The sequence below is a fragment of the Cervus canadensis genome, chromosome 7, assembly GCF_019320065.1.
Source record: "Cervus canadensis isolate Bull #8, Minnesota chromosome 7, ASM1932006v1, whole genome shotgun sequence".
NCBI classification, from domain to species: Eukaryota; Metazoa; Chordata; class Mammalia; order Artiodactyla; family Cervidae; genus Cervus; species Cervus canadensis.
Window position 1 is genome coordinate 35,120,971 of NC_057392.1, and position 12,308 is coordinate 35,133,278.

The 12,308-nt window shown below is 37.3% G+C and overlaps 1 protein-coding gene across 2 annotated transcripts in view; it reads right to left on the reverse strand.

Annotated features, from left to right (window-relative positions):
- The window catches only part of SPICE1 (spindle and centriole associated protein 1), a 57,080-nt gene that overhangs the window by 36,460 nt on the left and 8,312 nt on the right, over nt 1-12,308 (reverse strand). For both annotated transcript variants that reach the window (XM_043474860.1, XM_043474859.1), the window contains exons 4-7: nt 9,517-9,660; nt 3,785-3,887; nt 3,455-3,561; nt 352-467 (exon numbers count right to left, since the gene is read on the reverse strand). In XM_043474860.1, coding sequence (XP_043330795.1) covers nt 352-467; nt 3,455-3,561; nt 3,785-3,887; nt 9,517-9,660 — 470 coding nt within the window. The remainder of the gene's footprint in view (nt 1-351; nt 468-3,454; nt 3,562-3,784; nt 3,888-9,516; nt 9,661-12,308) is intronic.

Genomic DNA, 12,308 nt, shown 5'->3' on the forward strand with positions numbered 1-12,308 from the left:
TAAAAAAAAAAATGATACAAATGAACTTATTTACAAAACAGACTTACAGACTGGTACTAAGTGAGAAGATCTCAAATGTTTTCACCACAAAGAAGAAATGGTAATTATATGATGTGACGGAGGTATTAACCACCCATCACTTAATGATATGATGGTAGCCATTTTGCAGTATATAAGTATACCAAATCAACAAGTTGCACACCTTAAACTTATACAACATTATCTATATCTATTATATATATATCTATTATACAACATTATCTATCAATTATACCTCAATAAAGCTGAGGAGGGGAGAGATGGCCTTGGAAAAAAGGAAGCACTGTAGATATTTATGCCATATATACTTACGTTCCTGCATTTGCATTTGACTGAGAGCTTAGAGAGTTATCCAACTCATTCTCACTTTCTTCTGACTGACTGTTAACAGTTCCTTCTTGTTCATCATCATCTACTTCATTAAGAGCCTTACAATTAAATAACAACATAGACTGGTTACATACACACTTATCTTTTGTTTCTTTTTGTAATAAGAGAAGAAAGGTCCTTCTTTCTTTTTTTTTTTTTTTTTTTTTAAGGTCCTTCTTTCTAAGGCAAATTCCTCCACATGTGGTCTAGAAACCAAACCCTCTTATCTCCTCTGGTCCATCAATTACCCCTTCTCTCTCCATTTTCAACCTCTCCTTACTAACTTCAGTTCATGCACGCTTAAATGTAAGTCTCTCCCGTCTTATCCTGATCCTATACTGACCTTGAGCTACCATTTACCTTGCCTTTTTGTGCCAAAAACTTTTTGAGAGATCTGCCCCCACTTCTCATTCACCATTTGTACCCTTCACCTTTGCTTCTGCCCTGCCACTCCGTGTAAACTGTTCTCTACATGGTAAACATCAACACACTTGTTATCAAACCAAATGGGTACTTCTGTCTTTGTCTTCCATTACTTCTCACTCATTAGATATCAATGGCAACTCATTTCTTTCCTTCAAAAATCTTCTTTATAAACTTTTCTTTTTCACTTCCATGATACCATTATTTTCTTGGTTTTTCTTCTTCTTTTAGCCATTCCTTCCCAATCTCATTCATTGGTTCTTTTTCTATCCTTCCCCTCTGTTTAATGTCACTCTCCTCTCACTTGACACATTTTTGATGTTTACATCTAATTCCAAGGTGCAATTACAAGTCAAATGCTGTTAATTTCCAAACCTCTATCTTCACCCAGATGTCTCTTGAGCCCTCAACATTAATGTCCAACTGCCTAAAAGATATCTCGAGGAGAACACCCTACACATAAATACCTATCATGTTTAAAATTTATCATTTTCCTAAGCCTCCCTTATCATTCTTTCAGAAACCTTGTTCCTGCCATATTATTAAGACCACGAACAGCATAACCATCTACTCAGATTCTCAAGCCAGCAGACTGGAAATTATCCTTCTTCTTTACCCACCACATCCAATCAGTCACCTAATCTTGTCAATTCTACCCCTTTTTAAGCTCCCAAATCAATCCCTCTTCCCCTTTACCTCCTTCCCTACTGCCACTGCTTTGGGTCAGTCCTCATCACTTCTCACCAAGATTCCAATCTGAGTCTTTTAACAGGACCCTCTCACCAGGCTTGCCCCTCCCTCCCCAATCCATTTTCCACACTACTGTCAATTTCACCGTAACAGTGCTCTTCTTAAAATCCTTTAGCAGCTCTACTCTTGCTTTCTGGTTCATTAGCCCTTCATGACCCAGCTCCTTCCTTTCTTTCTAACCCTGACTCTTGCTACTTCCCCACCTTCATCACATGATTATCGGAAAGCTAACTTTGTAATAACTACCAAAACATACATATATATCCCTGGCTTTTGGCTAGGGATATGGTTAATGGGCTTTAGCTATTAAAAATATGTACAACATTCTACCTAACTGCCTTTACAAGTAGCAAACAGTACACTTATATGATTCTGGACTTTGTAATTCCCTAGGATCATCCATCTAACTGATAATTCTCTTTTTTTTCATAGAAGATATAAATAACTTAGGAAATTGCATTAAACAGGTACTGAATCCTGTGTGTGCTTGCTCAGTCATTCAGTCATATCCAACTCTTTGTGACCCTGTGGACTGTAGACCGCCAGGCTCCTCTATCCGTGAGACTTTCCAGGCAAGAATATTGCAGTGGGTTGCCATTTCCTCCTTCAGGGGATCTTCCTAACCCAGGGATTGAACTCGTGACTCCTGCACTGGCAGGCGGATTCTTTACCACTGAGCCACCTGGGAAGCCCATGCATATATACATAGGTCATTCAGTCGTGTCCAACTCTTTGTGACCCCATGGACTATAGCCCACCGGGCTCCTCTGTCCATGGGATTCTGCAGGCAAGAATACTGGAGTGGATAGTCATTTCCTTCTCCAGAAGATCTTCCCAATCCAGGTATTGAACCCTGATCTCTTTACATCTCCTGCACTGGCAGGCGGATTCTTTACCTGGGAAGCCTATAGTCACTCATAAAAAGTTGATTTATTTTACTAGCAAATTTTTCATAGCCTTTAAAAAATGTTTCCTATCTCAAAATTCTAAAGATTTTAATAAAGAATTCTGATTAAGTTAAGATACAGCTAGTTAATGTTTTATTACTATGCTTTTCCCATGTAACTAGTAAATTCTAAGTTTCTTGGGTAGCTGCTTTTTAAACATACTAATACATTAGATGGAGAAGGAAATGGCAACCCACTCCTGTATTCTTGCCTGGAGAATCCCATGGATGGGGGAGCCTTGCAGGCTACAGTCCATGGGGTCACAAACAGTCGGACACGACTGAGCGACTAAATAACAATAACAATACATTCGAAGGGACAAAGATTTAACAAAGAACTAGCATCTGGTTTTATGCTAGACACTTTATATAACCTATCTCAGCTAATCCTCACAACAACCACAGCAGGTATACTCTATTCCCATTTAACAAAAAAAACTCTGAGTCAACTTAGATACTTGAGAAATCCACTCAATATCAAACAGCTAGCAAGTAACAGGATATGAATATTGATTCACCGGAGTCTGTAGTGGGACACAGACTAATTGTTTCCATATTTGTAGATGGTGGCACAATCTTATGGCGCCAGCCTAGATTTGCGTGCCATCTCTCATGCTAACTAGCTATGTAAGCCTGGACAAGTCACTGAATTTTTCTGAGTCTCAGTTTTCTCATCTGCTAAATGGGGATAATAATAGTAACTACCTCCAAGGTAATCATTCAATACAGGTTAGCTACTATTCTCCAGTCCTATCTTGTTTAGTATAAGCATTACTCACTGAAAGGGCAACATGCTTGAGTAAGAATATTTCTAGCAACCACATCTCGGTATTTTGATATTAAAGCTTTTGAAATGTTTACTACAATACCTATCTACATCAACTTAATTTTAGCATGAGCATTATGGCTGTGAGCAAAGCACATTACCTGAGGCTCTATAACAGATTCGCTACGGATGGTCTGGGTGACAGGGTCTTGACTGACCACAATGGGACCTTTAGAGGACTCCGGAGCCATTGTTACATTCGGAAATCCTGCAGAAGGAAAATGAGCCATGATGATCTTGTTTCATTTAAATTGACTTCACATGCACTCTACACTGCCATAAGTGAATCATCATATGAAAATTTTTAATAATAGCAACTCACATTTATTATAACATGACACCTAAAGGAAGACTTTAAATTCTTTCAAATAGCCAGGTGTGGGCTGTGGTTAATAAGATAAAGAAACTTTTGTTTGACGTGAATACTTTACCTGTGCGCCTGCGAGGAAAATCAACAAACAGATCTTTTGCTGTAACCATCAAATGATCAGATTTTTCCAATACATCCTGCAGCTGGTATTGATCAGAAAGAATCTAGACGTGTTAATGATAAACATTATTATTCAGGAAAATATATATACATACACATATATACTCAACAAATCACAAAGGAAAAGCCTGTTCAGGAGCAGAAAAATCATCTAAAATCCTCAATGGCAATATTGTTAAGTACCAGTAGATGGGGCTATTACAACAATTTGTTGTTGTTTAGTCACTAAGTAAAATTGCTAGGTCCTGTCCGACTCTTTGCGAACCCATGGACTGCAGCCCACCAGGCTCCTCTGTTCATGGGATTTCCCAGACAAGAATATTAGAGTGAGTTGCCATTTCCTATTCCAGAGGATCTTCCCAACCCAGGGATCGAACCCACGTCTCCTGCATTGGCAGGCAGATTCTATACCACTGGGCCACTACAATAATTAGTGGATTTTAAATGCTTGGCTTCAACCCAAAGAAATGCATTATTAAAGTATGACCCAGTCTACACACAAATGTAAAGGTAAATGTAAATATACACCAAATAAAAGTTTTCCTTAACCTTACTCTTTGAGAACCAATCTTATACTTTCTTTTTATTTTCTATTTTTCAAATGATGGTTTCAACCCACTAACTCCATTTTATAATCCATAAACAAGTTGTGATCCACAGTTGAGAACTCAGTAAACATGAATCTTTGAGCCACAAACTCAGATGTGTGAATCGTTGGTGCTTCAACCACTAGTGATTTATTTCATAATCCACTAATGGGTCATGACTCACAACTTAAAAAACACAATGTTAGACATGAGTTTGGGGGCAATAAACAAAAAAGCGATGCTTCTGCATTTGTAAACAAGCTGGTTTGCTTTTTTTTTAGACACGCCATTTTTTTTTTATTTTTTTATTTTGTACTGGAGTATAACCAATTAACAACGTTGTTTCAGGTAGAGAGCAAAGGGACTCAGTCACACATACACATGTATCCATTCTCCTCCAGCTTTTATCCTGGAAAAATGAAAACTCAAAAAATACCATTACAGCAGAGTCTCTGATCATGTACTTTCAACTTAGGAACTTTCCTAATTACAAGCAAGGATGCACAGAATAGAGTAAAAGAAGTGAACTCTACCCACCACCACCAGATGGCATTCTTAGGTTGAAAGGAGTTTCAAAATTGGAAACTGCCCAGTTTCCAACACTGATTCAAATCAAAACATCTGGGAAAAAATGCTTTTACCAGAATTTCTCTGAACCATGAAAACAAGTATATAATATGACCTTGGTTATTGTTTTCTGACATGAAGAAAAATAACGAGTCACATTCTTTTTCCCCTTCTTCCCCTGCTAAAGTCAAGCAGGTTGGCTGGCTCAAGGTGGTGAAAATAAAGTCCTAAATCTGTCCTCCCACAAAGAGTAAGCTTTGGAATGGCATAAGGCAAAGAGTACATTTGAAGTCAGAAGACTGGCATCCTAGGCCCAGTCAAGAGATACCAAGGAAAATCCAACCTCTTTAAACTTAGTTTCCTGATATGTAAATGAAGTACAACCACTTCCCCAACACACACGGTGTTATAAGGTTGCGAACACACTGCAAATCTGTCTACAACTCTCCGGATATCTGAGAACATGGTTACAACTTAAATTTCCATCCCTGGCTAGCCATCTTGCAGTACATGCAATAAGAGTTTAAGAAAGAAAATACATGGAGCATTATAATTTACCACTTACACTAGAAAAATTATACAAGGTATATTTCTTAATGGCAGTTTTAAAAGTTTACTGTTTTAATTTTTTTAAAAGGCACTGACCTCCTATCAAATTAAAGAAACATAAATTGTCAGAAGCGGATTGTTGAGGAATAACATATCAAGACCTGATATGCTCAACATCGCTAATTATCAGAGAAATGCAAATAAAACTATGACGAGGGAATACCTCACACCAGTCAGAATAGCTACCATCAAAAAAATCTACAAATAATAAATGCTGAAGAGGGTGTGGAAAAAAGGGAACCCTCCTACACTGTTGGTGGGAATGTAAACTGGTGCAGCCACTATGGAGAACAGTATGGATGGAGGTTCCTTAAAATAGGGTCCCCAGCCTCTGGGATCTAATGCCTGGTAATCTGAGGTGGCACCGATGCAATAATAACAGAAATAAAGTGCACAATAAATATAATGTTCTTGAATTATCCCGAAAACATTCCCCTACCCCTGGTCTGTGGGAAAATGGTCTTCCATGAAACCAGTCCCTGGTGCCAAAAGGTTGGGGACTGCAATCTTAAAACACAAGAAACAGAGCTATCATATCATCCAGCAATCCCACTCCTGGGCATGTTTCCAGAGTAGATGAAAACTCTTAATTCAAAAAGATACATGCATCCCAATGTTCATATACATGCATAACAATAACTTTGCTGTACACATGAAACCAACACAGCATTATAAATCAACTATATTTCAATTTAAAGAGTTGTTTTAAGACCTGATGTTAATTATAGTGAGGTCTCCAGTAAATCCACTGTCCTAGAAGCCCTCTCTCTGCTGGTCCCTGCACAGGCTCCTGGTGGCAGATGGCTTCAGTGGCCAGAGGTCAGTGCAATGGTTTTCTCTTGCTCTTTCTGGATTTCTTTACGACTTCTGTACGATAAAACTCACGCTTATGATAGGAAAATCAATCTCTGCAGGCCCATCTGTATATATTACTTCCCCAGATGGGTTTGCAGAGCACAAAGCCAAACTTATGAGTGGTACTAATAGAACATATCTTGGACTTTCAAAAGATAAAAGTCCCTTAAAAAACAGTATTGGAAACTTCTCATGCTAACAGTTTTGTTCTCTGCTAATAAAAACCAGACAGCACTGGGAAAATTTAAGGAGACTATAAGTTAGTTACTATACTATTGGAATGATTAAAATCCTTATCAAAGCCTTGCTGTCTCTGATTTGGGTTTGGACCCTTGCTTGCTTGATTCCCACAGCATGGGTGCATCATACAGCAAATGAAATCTAAAATTACACTGGTCAAAGAGCTTTTCTCTTAATTTAGGTTGATCTAGGAGCCCAGTTTCTTGGGGATGGGTGCTGGTAGCTCTAACACATCATGATGACACCCAGGTGGATATGCCCAAGGAGGCCTCTTCAGTTGATCCCCTGACATCCCTTATCAGACATAATACAGCAACATTGAAATAATAGATGTATGTATCCTTTGACTCAGCAATTCCACTTTCAAGAATTTATCCTACAAATCTATTTATGCATGCATGCGAGGCTAAGCCGCTTCAGTCATGTCTGACTCTTTGAGACCCTATGGTCTCATAGTAGCCCGCGAGGCTCCTCTGTCAATGGGATTCTCCAGGCAAGAATACTGGAGTGGGTTGCCATGCCCTCCTCCAGGGGATCTTCCTGACCCAGGGATCAAACCCACATCTCTTATGTCTCCTGCACTGGCAGGCGAGTTCTTTCCCACTAGAGGCACCTGGGAAGCCCTGGATATATTTATTTATATATGTACTCAAAAATATATTCAAGGATATTCATTACATTATTTCCATGACAAGATAGGAAATAATCTGTGGGTGACAGACACACTACTTATCCATCAATACCCTTTCTTTCCATTTTCTCCTTAACAGGGAAACTCCCAAGTTAGCCAGGTACACAGCTAATTTCCCAACCACCCTCAGAGGCGAGAATGGTCACTTGAAGTTTTGGAAAATGGATAGAAGCCAGAGCTTCTGGGTGATGCATAAAAGGAGCAGCATGTACTATCTTACCCTTTTCCTGCTGCCTGGGAAACAGCTCAAGGAAGCAGGAACAACCACTCTGCAGTCAGACATGGATGCCCTGTAATAAAGGACTGGAGAGCTCTCTACCAACTACCATGTGCCTCTGAGTTGTTCCATACGAGAGGAACAGATTTCTATTTTGTTTAAACCACTATATTCTAGGGCCTTTTTTTCCCAGATGCTGTACCATACTCTAACACACAGCCCAAATGTCCACCAATAAGGCACTAGATAAATATATTGTGGTGCATCCATATACAACCTCGCCAATAAAAAGAAAAGGTAGATTTCTAAACACTAATACAGCAAAACCTTCAAAATATGTTATTAAATGGAAATGTCTAAATCCCAATAATAGCAGAGGCTCTCAACCCTAGTGAAATGTTAAAAATTACATAGCAACAGTCTAAAAAATACCTAAGAAGGGCCACATCCCAGATCCACTGAACCAGAATATCCGAGTATAAGTATGTCTGAATCCAGATACTGCTTTTTGAATGGGAATTTTTTTTAATGGAAGTTAGAATCAGGGTTGAGAAACATTACATGAGAATATGAGGAAGCAGCATTACAGAGAGAAGGGAAAGAAACTTCACTCACCCTCTCTGATCACTCCTCTTCAACCCCTAATTCTACCACATCTACTAGGTATAAGAGATTCGGGACATGAGCAGGGACCACTAGGGAGGGGAAACAAAAGCCCAGAGTCACCTCAAAGTGACTTTTGGGTGACTCAAAGTCATCCTTTTCCCTGGCCAGATCTGTGTTCTTAGCTCTTTCACGGAGAATTACCACATAATATTCAAAAGCACATGACTTATCTAAGATCACTAAAAGATACATACCTCTAAAGAATCATTCTCTCTCAATCCATTGTTTTTTTACAAGCTTGTGTAAGCATTTATTTGGGAGATATAATTCTTCTCATGTTATAGAAAGTCAAGATGTTCATATTTCACTAGGAAGCCTAACAAATTCCTCAAAAGACAGAATGTGACTTGAAGCTACAGTAGGTCACCCAGACAGACAAGTGTCATAAGCTCCAACACTGAACAAGAAGAAAAAGGGCATTTCTTTTACAATGATTTCAGCCCAAATAAAAAGGGTTTTCTTCTGTAGTTTCTTCTTATTTTCCATATTGCTTATTCCTGCACACGATTACATATTTAAACACCATACATCTGGCAAAAGATTAAACCAAATAAAAGCAACTGACAAGCACACTTTTTTTTTTGCAAAGTAATTTAACAGCATGGCTGTTGAACCGAGAAAAACAATTATAGCAGCCTAAGTATGTATATAGCACTAATTATGTGCCAAGGATCATACTATTCACTTTATTAGTATTTTATCATTGAAATCTCATAATAATACAAGCAGGCAAGTAGTGTTATTCCAGTTTAAAATAAGGAAATTCAGGCTGAGAAGTCAGTAATGTCTTTAAGGTCACATGGCTAGTAACCATGTGAGCTAGTAAGAAAATTTTGACTGTGACAGTAAGTTCTTTGCTCCTAAAACATCCTTTCAAATATACAGCTAGTAAGCTGTAAAGCAGGAATTCAAACTATGAAACTAGACTGTAATCCTCACTCTGCTCCTTTATCCAAAGACCACCTGTACATCACTGTGTGCCTATGTGCGTGCTCAGTCATTAAATCATGCCCAACTCTTTGCAACCCCATGGACTGTAACCTGCCAGGATCCTTTGTCCATGGGATTTTCCAGGCAAGAATACTGGAGTGGGTTGCCATTCCCTTCTCCATGGAGATCACTGTATAAGGACATGACAATGATTAAAGTCTCTCCAACGTCAATAGATATGAAGGGAAAGAAAGACACCTACTTTCCTCTTTTTCGCTTCTAACTCTGTGGATAATGCAGTTTATCATTACCTCCTTCATGATAGACAATCTCCTTTTCTCAAGATTAGAAATTTCTGGTTTTTGCTTCTTCCATTTCCTCTTCAAAGCTTTTTCTTGGAGCTCCCAGTGGACCAATGCTCTATTCTTTGATTTGTGTATTTCATGACGACGGATCTATATAGAAGAAAAAATATATGAAAGAATGTTTCAGGAGCGAAGAACTTATATTCACAATCAAAATTTTCACCAACTCCTAAATTTTCAAAAATGATTTTTTAAAAAAGAAGTATCTAAAACTAGTAGACCTAGAGAGTTCCCTGGTGGTCTAGTGGGTAGGATTCCAGGCTTTCAACTGTTATGACCCAGGTTCAATCCCTGGTCGGGAACTTAGATTCCACAAGCCACAGGGTATGGCCAAAAAATAAAATAATAAAACAAGCTAGTAGACAAACTAACATGTCCTCTGGGCTTTGCTTTAAAATGCTTCAGTGAAGAAGTAAGGGGTATGATAAATGAAACAACTATGGCAAAATTCTCACAACTATTATATCTAGGTGAACAGTATACGGTAGTTCTTTTTACTTTTGTCTCTACTTTCACATGAGTTTGAAATTTTTCATAATACAGAATTTTAAGTCAGTTGGGCATCATTATTATCCTCAACAAACATTTAATAAGTACCTACTATGATTAAGATTCCTAGGCCCATAAAGACATATAAGATATGGCCTTTATCCATCAAAAAACATTAATAATATGCCTAGAGAGATTGGACATATACATATAAAGATAAATGCCATGCATTAGATGGCATATACTCAATGTCTTATGTAGCTAGTAAGTACAACAGTTCAGAGATGAAAGTAACTGTTGGGCAGCTTCAAAGAGTAAGACTTCAAACTTGCTACGAAACTCAAGAGAGTATCACACTAGCATAAGGATACACAGAGATCTACGGAATATAAAATTGAGTCCAAAATAAACCCTCATATTTATAGACAAGTGACTTTCAACAAGGGAGCCAAGACAATTCAGTGTGAAAAGGACAGTCTTTGTAATGGTGCTTAGACAACTGGATATCCATTTGCAAAAGAATGAAGCTGGACTCCTACCTCACACCTTACACAAAAATTAACTCAAAATGGATGAAACATAAGAGCTAAAACTTTGAAACTCCTAAACGAAAACACAGAAGTAAATATCTGTGAACTATGGTTAGACAATGATTTCTTAGATATGACACTAAAGATACAAGTGACTAAAAAAATAGATAAACTAGACTTCATAAAATTTACAACTTTTATGTTTCAAAGGATACCATCAAGAAAGCAAAAACACAACCAACAGAATGGAAGAAAACATTTGCAAATCATATATCTGATAAGAAACATCAAGAATATATAGAGAACTCCTATTACTCAATAAAAACACAAATAATCCAATTTTACTTTTATTTTATATTTTATATCCCTCTCTTCACTAAGCCCAGTTCATAGTTGTCACATATTTCCTCTGACAATTTTTAAATAATTAAGGGATTTGAACAGACATTTCTCCAAAGAAGATACTACAAATGGTCAATAAGTATATATAAAGGATACTCAACATCACTAGTCATTAGGGAACTCCAAACTGAAACCACAGTGAGATTCCATTTTATACCCTCTAGGTTAACTAAAACCACAAAGATGATAATGACAAATATCAGCAAGGGATGTGAAACAAATGGAACCCCCATACATGCTAATGAGAATGTAAATAGGACAGCCACTTTGGAAAATAGTTTGGCAGTTCCTCAGAAAGTTAAATATAGAAATATTATATGACTCAGAATTCTACTTCCAGGTATACACTCAAGAGACTAAAAGTATATGTTCACACAAAAACTTATACATGCATATTCATAGCAGCATTATTTGTAACAGTCAAAAAAAACGAAAACAACCCCAATGTCCAACAATTGATGATAAATAAAACATGGTATGTCCATAAATGAAATAGTATTTGGCAATAAAAAGGAATGAAGTACTGATACATGCTATAATATAGATGAAACTTGAAAACATTACGCTAAAAGAAAGAAGCCAGATATAAAGGGAAACATATTATATTGCATGTATATGAAATACCCAGAATAGGCAAATACATAGACAAAACAGATTAATTGTTGCCAGGGATTGGAGGCGTATGGCTCAGAAAGTGACTGTTAATGGGTGAAGGGTTACTTTGGGGAGGGAGTGACGAAAATATTACAAAATTAGAAAGTGATGATTGTTGAATAACTCTGTGAATATGCTAAAAAGCAATGAATCACACACTTTAAAAGAGTAGATTTTATGTTATGTGAATTACATCTTAATAAAGCTGTTTAAAAAATAACAAATCTATAGTAGAAACTTTTTTAAAGTAAAACCTGAACTAGGATAAAGAAGCAAAGTAAGATTTGAACAGGAGGAGAAGAAAGTAGGGAAACCATTCCAAATAAATAGAATAGCATGACCTGGGGCTCAAATGTGGAAATATACATGGCATGTTCAAGGAATAAATTACTATGTATGTTTGAATACGGAAGTAATGGTGAATAATGCTAGTGTATCTACAGATAGGAAAAGATGATAAATGTGGACAGGACAATACTGGACTTAGATCTGAACTGTAAACTGAACCTATCTAATGAAATTCTAATACATGCTAATTATTATTCCTAAATAAAATAAGGCAGCCAAGGACATACACTTTTTGATTCTATATAGACATAAGTAAGATTAAAAATAACTGAACAACTTGTAAGATGCCTTCTATTCTGTAAGTTAAAAACCAAG